We start from the raw sequence: 13,127 nt of genomic DNA on the forward strand, positions 1-13,127 counted from the left end.
ATGCAGTGGGTCAACAACTATCCAGTGGAAATACATAATCAAGTGGGACTGACATGATCTATTTGAAACATGTAACTGCATAGAACAGCTACCTTGCTAACCAGGCCTGCCCTCCAGCTGACAAGCATCTGCAGTCACTTCTTCCAAAAAACCACATGTAGACACTAAATCCAACTATCGCCATAGATAGTACAGCTGCACAGAATTGCATGGTTATACTTTCAGGCTACTTTACACTCTTTTTTATTGCCAAGTTCCTTACCTATTTTTAGACAGAAGTTAACATTTCTGTTGCTGCTAAGCAAGTCAACAGTTCTCCTCCATTATTAAAAGAAGCCTGTCTGGCCAAACCAAAAGAATCTCACTGAAATCTCCAGCCTGAAGACAACAGAAAGCCTTCTACGTGTTGGACAGGACTAACTCTATACAGTGCAAGCAAACAGTTGGATCAGCAGTTATATACTTGACATCTTTGCACAATCTAGGACTGGCAGATAAGTCAATCATGATAGCATTGGTGAAACTTATAGAGGGAAAGATCATTAAGAAGGAGAAGAGATTTTAAGATGTTAATCTTTGGTTTGATGTTCTGTCATTAGAGGTATGAGACTGATTTCTGTGTTCTGGCTTAACACCAGGCAAATCTCTCTGGAAAAAGGTAAAAAAGTAAAAAGCTACTGTTCATATCAATGCAAAACAATCCAAAGTTATCAGTACTTTCACTCTTCTTGGAAAAACCTGCTGAAGTCAGTAGCTATGATTGAAAAAGTCAATGAGCTCAGACAGGCATTTATTGCAAAGCTGTATGTAATGGAAAAAAAATCTCTTACTGCAACTAAATTTTGTTAGTTTGAGTTTGGTTTTCTTTGAGCACTCAAGTTTCATTTCCCTAATTAGAACATCATAAAGCAACAAAAACCAAGTTTCAGTAATTTACACTGAAATATCCTCTTATTATTTCTGTACAAATTCAAACAAATGGTACTACTTTTGCTGAAATAGTCTACTCCATGTGCACAATGATAACAGCTATAAAAAAAATTTCAACTACAACAGTAATTTCACTTTGCATAGTTATTTTTATATACACTAGAAAAATTTAATATTCCCAGATAAAAAAGAAACGAGAACATAACTTTAGATTCACAGTTTATAACTTGACAGTTATTGGCTACAAATGGAAACAGGCTGCTCCTCTTGATGGATCAATGACAGAAGACATTTTAAATAATATAGCAATGAGCCATCAATACAGTATACATAAGTAAGCTGTTATACACAGAGTTATACACAGAGTCTGGAAAGAGGGCAGGAGAGGGGAACAAAGGCAGAACTGTCTTCAGTTAAGAGAGAAATGCATCACTAACTGGTTACTATATGCTGTGGTATGAGGCTTTGACACTGAATTCATTGCTTATCTTCTTAAGAATTCTTTTGATAGTGTCTTTCAACTATGGAAGATGCATGCTTTAGGGGAGGAAATTATAAACCAATATCTTCTCCACTGTTCTAAGAGAAGAGGCTTTAGGAACATACCAAGAATCTCTTATCAGCACCCCCATTCCCTTCTCCCTTTTGAAATTTTCTGCATTATTTGGAACCTATTTTTCATCTCACTCCGAATAAAACCCAGCAGATGCCTCAATAGTGATTCTGAGATCACTATGCCTGGCACTCTGCAAAATTTCTTCCTCTGCAAAATGAATGCAAGACCTTAACAGTCTGGCAGGGTGAAGCAACACCAAATAATACAACCACCTGCACCCTCTTGTTTATTGCTCCAGATGTTGAAAGGTATCACTGTAGCTACACAATATTTGTTCTCAGATACTGGCCTCAGTACAAACTAAGCCTCTACTCACAGTGTTTTTAAATGCAAAAAAGACCCTATGATGAATCCATACCGTATAAGACACTTATGTTTTATTCAAGCTCTTTCAAAGTCAGGCCACATAAACTGCATGTAACATTCACTATCTGCTACAAAGACATTCCATATTTCCATTTCCCCAGACATTGGGAGGCAGGCACACAACATTCTCTCACTGAAAATGTAAGAACTGGTGGCTGAATTCAGTGAAATCTATTATGCTCTCAGTCACATCAGAGAAAATCAGACAGAAAAGACTCCACAGGAGTCAGAACAGAGTTATACTGATGTAAAAACAGGAATGAAGACAGAAATTAAGACCATTCAAACTCAAATCACACTCTAGAGGTTTGCCTGTTTGAAGGATCAACATATCCTTAACTCAATTTATTTGATTTACTATTCATTCTCAACTGAAAGTTTGATTAGGTTGGTTTAGAGAGACTCTTTTACTCAGCCAGGGATATGTTAATGTGAACTGCCAGAGCAAAATAAAACTGTCAATATTCCTCATTATTTATGAGGCATTAGTAACATCCTAAGTCCTGAAAATAAAAGTTTCTGAAGCATTTGTACATTGGAAGATGCAGCAAAAACATAAATCAACATTAGTATCACTTCTGCAAGGTGGAGAACAGCTTTATCCCTGCTTTGCTAACCAAGGAATTCATACAGGACGTTACAGTGACTCAGGACACATCACTCAGACCACTGACTCCAGGGTCGGTCAATGTCTCTTCTTGTTTGCATCAGTTACAAGTTTCTTTCAGCAGATTTTGAACTCCTGATTTTTAGGGATAGAAAGAGGGAACACAACTCTCCACACATGACTTGAATTTTTTCCTTATCCACCTCTGACATTCAGGCCCAAAATAATCTCTGTTGCTCTGCAAGTGGTGAAAAACAACCCTTCTCTATGTTAATAAAACATTAACACCCCCTCACTATGAATAAGAGCACTTTCCAATACATCCTGATGCTAGAGGGAATCTTCATCTGTATCAATGTCACTGCTTGGTTTGTTCAGTCTCTCAAATTCTTCTCCATCCTACAGGAACCAGAAGAGAATAATGTGAGCACAGAAGCTATCTTGTTACTGATTTAAAAATAAATAAATAAATAAAATTAATTTTTAAGGTATAATTTATACAAAATTAAGACCGAGTAATTAAAATCTCTTACCAGTGCACTATAACCTTGCTCTAGGACATACATGCTCATAAAAACCATCCCCAATATCTTTTACACTTTTTAGTGACTCACTCTCTAAAACAGCTTGTAGCCTATTCCTCCCTCAGGAAGCCTGCTCAGATATTCCTGGGTTTTTTTACAACAGCTGCTCAAATTGAGGTGCTAATATAGGTAATGCCAGTATACGAAATATCATAGAAACATCATAGAATGGTTTGGACTGGAATGGACCTTAAAGATAACGTAGTCGCAACTCCCCTGTGATGAGCAGGGACTCCTCTCACTGCACCAGGTTGCTCAAAGCACCATCCAACCTGGCTTTCAACACTTCCAACAAGAAGGCATCCACAACTTCCCTGGGAAACCTGTCCCAGTGTCTTAACACCCTCATAGTAAAGAATTTCACGATGTCGTCCTATTTACTGCTTGTTAAATAACAACCTAAAAAAGCATCATGTGGAATTTCTGGAAAAGCCCTCCCAAGTTAAATGTTTCTTAGCATTACATGGAGACAGCACTCTCTGCTGGTTACAACGTGTATTACAGAACACTTCTACACACGTACACAGTAAGTACACACACATTGACACTTCCCCTTCAGACTGACAGCTCAGCTCCATTCAATCCAAGAGCAAGCCTCCCCCTACCACGTTCTAGTTAACTAAATAATTACTCAAATTCGGATAAAACACATTAGCAGGCCTGGAGGAAATGTACGCCAAGAAAAAATGTTTTAAAGCTCTGTATTTAAACGCTACCTTTTGTCCTTCAGGTATATCTTTTGAGTGTTAAAGTAGAAAGAATCTTAGCATCAAAATAACTTCTTCAGGATGTAGTCTTAGCTACACAGATTTATCAGTTCTACTTAAGTACCACTATTTCCCAGGCACCAATTCAAAATTCTGGATGCCCAGGACCAGTAAAAGACTTTGGTTATAAAGGCTCCAAGAGATGATTTGTACCAAGCTCAAGTTGTTCACAGGAGTGTCTATAGTCACAGCAGGAAAGAATCCTTACATAGGCTTCATGAACTGAAAAAGTAGAATATACAAAGCAATACTCAAGCAGTTTAAAAGATTTTAAGAAATACTGAGGAGGTCTGGTGTTTTGAGTCAAGGAATGAATCCAATCACATTAAAAATGAATCTTCCAAAAGTTCCATAGCATAAACAGAGGTGAAACAAAAGAGCAACCAGAGAAGACAAGTACTTTTGAAAAGCCTTACCCCGCTTGACCTCTCCCACGCATCTCCTTTGACAAGTTTGCCCCTTTCCCGCAGAACGGCATATTCCAGGCCTCTTGGTTTACTGGCATTATAGATGAATATTGAGAGAAGCACTACAGGAGCTTCCAGAAAGAACTCTAGAGAAGGTCTGAAGTCAAAGATGACAAAAGAAACACCGGTGATGATGACAGTGGTGATCTGAGCAGTCATAACGTGGAACATATTGTCTCGGAACTTCAAGATAAAGGCTACAGACAGCCCCAGGAAAGCTGTGACAAATATAAGAGCCACCGAGAAGACATTGTGCCCATAGAAGAAGCCACAATTCCCTATCTGCCTCCGGTCCTTAGTCTGCAGCCCCAGCATAAGCCCATTGAACAACACACCAAAGGCATAGAGTTTGCTGTTCTGCGTGAAGATGCTTTCAGCAAGCTGATCCCCATCTTTCAAGATCTTTTCATTGTAGATGTTAGCCAGGGCAGAAATGAAACACTGCACCAGAATAAGCAGATGGCCCAGGCTAAGGCGGAGAGGTTTCAGTGCTCCTGCCATGGTACTGGTGACATTCCACTGGAACCTAGGAAGGAAACTTGGTGCTACCTCAGGTCCGGTATAGAGAAGGCAGTGATTAGACGGACTGAAAAACAGATTGTGATGAAATCCATGTGCAGCCAAGCTTTGCTGATGGCCTCCAGTTCCTAGAGTCAGGGCAACGATGGACAGGAATAAAATCACCAGAGATGCCCATTGTACCCAAGAGAGTTTTCTCCTAGAAGCAGACAAAAAAAAAAATCCACCAACTTCAGAAACACAGTGGCACAAATTAAATGATAGGAGAACAAACTCTATAAAACACATAAAAGACATCAAGCCACAGATAAGGTGACAAGAGACAAGTGAAAAGAAAAAATAATCTTGGCTTTTCAGAATTGATGGTGAAATACCAAAACTCAATATGCTTTTCTGTAGTAGGGGGGATGGGGACAGTCTGGAAGTCACAGAAATACAAAATGCAATATTCTGGAGAGATAATTTAAAGAAAGTCTTTCAAGAGCATCTTAATTCTAGATTTTGACTGCCTTGCAACTTACAAGCACCTGCTGTCTCCATGGGAATATAGGACTGAGAGATAAAAAGATATCACGCTTAAATAATTGCTCTCTTTCTATGGTAAACATCCATTAAATTTCCTTTTTCTCCTATGATCTTGTGCCCTTTTCAAGTATTTTATGATGATGAAGCATATAAATCAATGAATGTTAATTGATAAGAATATTATACTATTTGTTTTGACTCAAGAAAAACTTGTTATCTTGAGGAAATGAGACTGGAAGATTAAGTAAGCTGTGACATCACAACAGACAAAACTGAAAAAGTGAGAAAAAGCACTTCAAGTCAGAATATCAGCCACTTTTTTGTGTATTAGCACCTGTAGATAAGGCATCTTTGCTTTGTGTTCAACACAACTGACTTTCTGAGTAGAGTGTGAAGTTAACATCCATTTCTTTGTCAATGTTTTATGAATCTAAAGATCATAAAGAGCATAAATAATGCAAAGTAGAACACATAGGACAGACAGTCTGACTTTTGTCACATGAATAATGAAGATGGGACATATAATTACTTTTTTAAAACACACTGCAGTTGACCAGAGACACTTCAGGACTGGTACAATATGACCAAGGACACATCCTATCTTTCATTCTTACATATGTCACCTCCTCTTGTTAGATTAGATTTACAATTAATTAAGCATTACAAGACACTGGAAAGACTGCAAAGAAGCACTGCTAATCATGAAATATGAGATCTGATGTACAAATGAAAGTACACAAACTTTAATTCTGACAATCAAACAACTATTATATTGGGCATTAGGAAAAATTTCTGCACTGGAAGAGCGGTCAGGCATTAGAACATGTAGCCCAGGGAAGTGGTGGAGTCACCATCCCTGGAGGTGTTAAAATATTTTGTAGACATGGCACTTAAGAGACGTGGTTTAGTTGGCATGGTGGTGTTGGGATGATGGTTGGACTTGATAATCTTAGAAGTCTTTTCCAACCTTAATGATTCTGTGATTCGATATAATCATGATTTCAGTTGTTTTCTATTAGAGTTGATCAAATGTGTAGAGATATGTAGGGATTCCTAATAAGTTATTATTTCATACACCTTCAGACACTGAAAATTAAGTCACCTTTCCAAAGGTGGCATAGTTACAAGAGAGCAGATACACTCTTCCCTTTAGGCAAAGAGAAAAAATGATGCTTAACTTCTTCAAGGCTACGAAGGTAATAATTTTGATTTACTTTAGTAAATAGTACTTACTTTAGCACTATTCTGAAGAGAAGAGCTGTTGTTATAATGACAAAATTTGAGAAGAGCACAGCCATTGCCTAGAAAGAGAAGAAAGGCAACAAAGTTTTACTCTAGACATGGTGTGGGCAAGAAAAGCCCACTGACTTCAAGCATCCACCTTTCTGCAAAAAAATGAACTTTTATCCTTACCCAAGCGGCAGAATAGCACAACTGTAAAATGACATTCAATTCCTATTTCAAAATCTCAAGCAATAAACAGCACCTAAGTTCCACTGCTGTATTTAAATTTCCTCGCTTTACTGAAACAAAGATGTGTGTGAAACAACCCAGTGGAAAACTTAATGAAAAAGAGAACAGTTAAGTTTTCTGTCAGACCAGTTTGCCCACCAGGCTGACCAGTCAGCTGCAAAAACAACTGTGCCAGTACAAAGGAGGAAGTTGCTTCAAAATGAAAATAAAAAAATAAGGGAAGGTGAGGCTACTTCTCGCTGCAGAACCAGCTTGTAGCATTCATGAAATCCCAGACTTGGACAAGGCTCTTGCAAAAAATAAACTTACTGCAAATCAAGTGCATTTGCTGTATCATTTCTCAAAGCTAATGAGGTGCTCAGTGTAAATTTTCAAGAGTGCAACTGTACAAAAAAAATTCACCTATTTCAAAGTACAACTGAAGACAACTGCACAGCTCCTGTTTCATTTCGCAATAGCTGTGTAATAATGACAGTGCAAAAATCCACAGCCATGATCCCAAGCTGAAAAGTTCTTGTGACACAGATTGTCTTTTTCAGCTCTAATAGGCACTCTACACTGGAACTCTGGACCAAGAAGAGCCTCTTTTAGGCACTGCAGTTACCATTAGAGCTCAGAATATACCAGCACCAGAAAGGTTCTTTTTGGTGGGTGAGGGTGCTTCCCAAACTGTGTTTTATCCAAGACTGCCCTATGTAGTCAGTACATATACAAAAATCCAGGCACCTGAACTCTTTTCTCCAATTCAGCCTCAGAGTGAGATCACTTTCACAGTCTGGTACAGTGTCAAGGTATTCTCTCTTACAGGTACCCAGTTATCTTTTCTAATCTTGTTTACCAAATGCTACAATCTCTGCTAACTCTCATAAACAAAGGCATAAGATGCTAAGAGTTCTAAAAAAGCAGAATCTTATATTCTGAGGGGAGAGACAAAAGGTATGTGTGTGTGGAATATAAAAGCTGGGCATTTCACAAAAGATGACCTTAACTGAGGCAAATAAAATTACTTAGGAAAGCAGTAGTAACCTTCTAAACATCAGGCTTTGCATAATAGCTGAATTGTTGCTGAATTTCCTTCCTAAAGTAAAAACAAAAACCCCAAACAAAAAAACCCAACACACACCAAAAAGCATACACGTGACAAGAGAGAACTAAACACCTGTGCATGTTATATTAAGATACCAGACTCTTGATTTTAATTACTTTTTTCTACACTAGTCCCATTCGAAACTTTGATCTTTCCCTAGCAGAAACGTACGTAAACCTACAAGGACAATATTTTTAAAGAGAACTTTGGAAAGAGAAGGAACAGAAATATTTGAACTTATTTAATGTCAAACAGGAGTAGTCACCGTATTTTATAGCAAGCACTAGCCACTTATTTCCATCTAGCTTCAAACCAAAATCTAGCTTCTGAACCAAAAAGTGTTATAGTACAAAAAGAAGAGAAAGCATAAAACCTGTACTGCTTCCTGAGCATATATTGATTCATCCAAAAGGCTGAATATAGCTAGAAAAAAGTACCAAGTAAACTGTGCTTAAGCATAACTAACAAACAAATGAAAAAACTTTAAGTCAAACAGTTTTCTTCCTCCCCACTCTGTTTTGATTAAGACTTACTCCCTTTGTGGGATTACATTTACTCACTTTTCCTTGGAGAGTGAGGAAAGAAAACAAGACATCATGGGAAGTCACATACATAATGTGGTAGAAGCTGCACACAAAAGTGCAGCTCAAATACTATCAAGCTGAGTAAATACACTGAGAGAAATACACTTAAAGAAACCAAAGGCAGGAAAGCACCAAAAAGCTGCTTAGTACTTAAGACGTTCATCTTGGTTCTAAATCACTTTGGATGGAGAAAATACAGAGAACTCTCCTCTTCTGAGACCTGTACAACACTGACCGGTGGGCAAGGGAGTGGGAAGGTCTGACTGGGAATATAATAATAGATCCTTCTTTTACCTGCAAATCTTGCCTTGCCAGTGTTACAACTGTATATAGTCTATGAGCAATGTTACCTACCAGTAAGACATTGGAAGATAATTTATTCACTATATGTACTTACTGGCTGGAGATAGGACAGTACGTAGAAGACAATCAAGTTATCCAAAAAGTAAAGAAAGGCAGGAATTGACCATTTCATGGAATTACAAAAATTCTTCCAGGACATACATTCAAAGGGATGATCCAAACAACCCTCTGAAAGAAAAACAAATCAGTTAGAAAGACATCTTCCTCATTATCAAAAACCCAATTCCTTATAACAGATTAGGGACCACTCTTCTGTTTTCAGGAACACAGCTAGACTGAAAAAACCACAGGTACCATATCCCTCTGGCAACATAGAGGACAGATTCAGAGCAGAACACACAGCTAGAGCAGCAATCCTGTTTCTACAAGCATTCACCTCATTGATTCAGCAGAGAAAACATCAAGGAACCTTTTGCTCCCATCAGACTATTTGTTCACTGGAAGCAAAAATTCAATTATCAGCCCTTCTCTGAAGGCCAAAAAGCACCCCAAACTCCCAACACAATAGCAACATTATTACTGGGTATGATTTTCTAATGACTATAAATCAAATCTAGAATTGAAACAGTTACACAGACAGTGGGTCTGGTCATATGGCACCACACAGGCAGCCAGTAATGTCAGAAATAAAAAATAAATCAGAACTCAGTTTCTGTAGCACATTGAATCATAGAATTGCAATGGTTTGAAAGGGCCTTTTATGATCAAGTCCAATCATTAACCTAGCATTGCCAAGTCCATCACATCCTTAGCACATCTACATGGCTTTTAAATACCTCTAGGAATCCAGATAGCAGGAAAACACGTGAAGAAGGAAGAAATAAAGGACAAGACACAAAGAATGACATTTACGTAGGTATTCAGGACACATACTTGAGGAGGAAGACTGTGGTAAACCTTAGTCTACTCTACAGTTGATAACAAAAGTACTTTGTTAGCACAGATTTCAGGCTACACAATCTTATCTAATCCTCTTCTGACCCACCAATACATTAGTTCAGCAAAACTCAGATATCTGGGGGGAAAAAAAAAGAAAGAAAAAAAGCAGAGAGGGGGGAAAAAGGAAAAAAAAACCAAATAGAAAATGTGTAGTCAGCAGTAGCCAATGATGGCACTGACTGAATACACTATCTTAAATATACCTGTCCTATATGGGGGAGGTAAAAATTTCATTAGCTTGCCAGAGCCATGACAGTTACGTGGAAGAGTGAAAAAAACTAGCAGTTCAAGTTAACGTGAGTCTCCAGTGCCTGACACTTTCAATTTAAATGTCTGTTCTCTACCATTTTGAAATGGTACTAAGTTAACCTTATTCTTTTACATCACAACAGAAAGTCAAGAAAGAAAAAACAGCCTGCAATATAAAACCAGTAGGTAGTGAAGCCTGACACTGCTTCCTCTGAAGAGCAGCCCCATGATTTGACTTCACAAAAAAGCTACTTTGACTTTTAATAGGTATGTTAATTCTGACTCAAGTACCACTACACACAAAGCCCCCACAGTGGAAGGTGGTGCTGCCTTCAAATAAAAGTAGTCAGAATAATAGAACATGAGGCAAATCCTTGAGTTCACGTAATGTATAAGCTTCTGTTTAGCCACTGAAGTGGCTCCTATTATCTGCATGATACTGTGGTAAAATTCTGAAAATGTTAAGACTGTATCTTCGTTCCACTTTCTATTTCAACTATTTCCCTTTCAGGTACCATATGCATAACTGAAGAACAGCCGAATTTACAATACAAAGTGCAGCTATAAAGTTTAGTAGTAATTCTGCATGGAAGACATAATTACTGTGAAGCTTACTAACAGGAGCTACTCCATACTAATAAACATTACTCCCCTTCTTTTAAAAACAACAAGGAAAAAAGGGATTTTAAATACAGCAAATCTTAGAAAGTCAACACATTTTAGTTATTTTAAACATAGGTACTCACCTTTTTTCTTAACCCATAGTGCCAGTATCAAACACAGGACCAGTTTTACTACTTCAGAACATATGTTCACTGTTGTAGGAAGGTAATCGTATTTGTTATCTGTGGGATTCAGCAGATCAAAGAGGGTACAAATCAGATTCTGGCCCTTGTATTCATAATTTATGCTACAAACTATTTAACCCCTCTGGTCAGAATTTTAGCCACTCTCCATAAATGCAAATGGTTATGCCAGCACTTTCATTATAAATATTCCTATTTTTATGATATAAAACTTCCTCCTGGCCTCCCTTCTCAGTTGAAATCTTTCTTCATTTGGTCCCAGTTAACAGCAAAACTTTTGGGAAGAACTCAAGAACATTGTTCTTTTAAAAAAAATTAAGAATAGGAATTTTTTCCACAAACAGCAATATGCTGTTCTTTCCTGTCACAAAAAAGACTTCCAAATGACATGACCTTCTTCTAGGACCACACAATTTGTCACCATATTTTGCTAGTACGTGGCAAAAGAAGTAATAATACTAGCCAGCTAAAGCATAAGATATCACTTTTTTCCTAAACCTGTTGAGGGACAAATTTTTCAGTCAAGATATGTAGCAGCACTAGTGCTTACACAAGTATTCAGTCTTTGAAAGTCCGCTATTAAATAATTCACTGCCTCATCTTCATGAATCTCCATGTAGATCATACACCTTGCAACCCAAGTTACCACTTTATGTTAAGCCAGTGAATTACAGAAAAATTTTCCAGTACAGAAATACATGTCACTGTTTATACAATAGAATGTTCATGCTAAGAACTCTGCAAGTGAAGAATCAGACTTCTGGGTATATGTTTTACCCCAAAAGTCAACTCTCTCTTATTTGAGGTACATTATACGTATTGTCCAACAGCACCTTCATTGGCAGAATACTTCATCAGGAGGATTCGACTTGAGCCCAATGCAATAAACACTCCACCAAGAAGAAACGTATAGACTGTTGTCTTGGAGCAAAACACAAATCGCCTGCAGCATTTGCTCTCCATTCTGCTGTCTTGTTGTCAATGCCCTTTGGACGACAGAACGAAAACACACTATAAATAGTACTTCCATAAACTGGTTAAACAGGGTGAAATGTGCATATTTTATTGATTTGTGTTATCTTATTGCTTACCTCACAAGCAATTATTCTGCAGTAATCTCTTTCATTAAAAAAAAAAAAGAGGAAGAGGATATGCTACGAGAACCCAAAAAGGGGGTGGAGGGGTTAAGCAATGTATACACGAAGTCAGAAAGTGGCACAAAGAGAGGCAAGTTTATCAGAACAGTGCACCTATGGAATACCAATTACCTACAAGAGTAAAATACATTACATGCTTATTTTTCTTTAACTTTTTTGAAAAGCATCCTCGTTCCTAAGTCCAGCAAAGAGAAGTTTTACAGCTGTGGAGCCAGAACAACACTGCAAAGATGACCTGGGGCTTACCGGGCACCAGCTGGTGCCCAGGAGGCGGAGGAACGCAGATTGCTGGAGGCAGATCCCGAACGTACCCGTGCTCTCCGACTCCAGCGCAGCTGTTACCCGGTCTCCCCGTTAACCCAGGTCTGAATCGCCCAGCGCCAACCCCGGTGTCGGGGGAGAAGCGGGAGGGAGCCCCTTGGTGCCGGCTGCCGGCGGGATGTCCCTTAAGAGCCGCGACATCCGTTAACGGCCGCAACGGCTCGCACTGTCCCACCCCAGCGGGGCCGGCCGGAGCGCTGCACCCCGAGAGGGCCCGGGGGGCTGCAGGGAGAGCGGCTTCAAGGCAGGCCCCGAGTGCCGGCTCGACGGAGACATGAGGAGAACACCCACCTCGCCGCGGTGCCGGGAGTGACCGCCGCCTGCCACGTCTCTGCCTCCGGTCGACGCGGGGCTGCAGCCAGGAACGCAACCGCGGCCACACGGGGTGAGCCGGGCACCGAGACAGCGGCCAGGCGCACCTGCTACACGGGCTCCGGGGGAGACCGCGACACCGCGCTCCCTTCTCACCCCCGCTGCGCGCCACCGGCGCCCATCATCAGGCCCCCTCAGCAGGCCCGCAGGAGCACGGGCAGACCCTCGTCGTCGCGTACAATGCTCCCGCCGCCACGCCGCAACCGGATGCGATGGGATGCGGTGCGGTGCCCGGCTCCACCGGCCTCACCTGGCGGGGCGGTGCCCTGCTGCCCGGCAGCGCGCGCCCCCTGCCTGCCCTCCCCACGCCGCCACCCTACGGGGACGGGCGGATGCGCGCCCCTTCATTCTCTTTGACAACCGGCCCCGTCCCGCCCCTCCCCGCCGCTCCGGAC

General features: G+C 40.1%; 1 protein-coding gene across 2 annotated transcripts; it reads right to left on the reverse strand.

Annotated features, from left to right (window-relative positions):
* Positions 1–537: 537 nt before the first annotated feature.
* Positions 538–13,058, reverse strand: SLC35A5 (solute carrier family 35 member A5). 2 transcript variants are annotated; one of them, XM_030468929.1, is made up of 7 exons: positions 12,652–13,058; positions 11,716–11,868; positions 10,823–10,921; positions 8,923–9,056; positions 6,615–6,682; positions 4,287–5,055; positions 538–2,918 (listed from the first exon to the last, which is right to left on the reverse strand). In XM_030468929.1, the coding sequence occupies exons 2-7, from the start codon at positions 11,843–11,845 to the stop codon at positions 2,850–2,852; spliced, it is 1,269 nt and encodes a 422-aa protein (XP_030324789.1). In that variant the 5' UTR covers positions 11,846–11,868; positions 12,652–13,058; the 3' UTR covers positions 538–2,849. The 2 variants fall into 2 exon arrangements, with proteins under 2 accessions (XP_030324789.1, XP_030324790.1); XM_030468930.1 differs by lacking the exons at positions 8,923–9,056; positions 11,716–11,868; positions 12,652–13,058 and having other exon boundaries at positions 10,823–10,863.
* Positions 13,059–13,127: the final 69 nt, after the last annotated feature.

This window comes from Calypte anna, chromosome 1, assembly GCF_003957555.1.
Source record: "Calypte anna isolate BGI_N300 chromosome 1, bCalAnn1_v1.p, whole genome shotgun sequence".
Taxonomy (NCBI): Eukaryota; Metazoa; Chordata; class Aves; order Apodiformes; family Trochilidae; genus Calypte; species Calypte anna.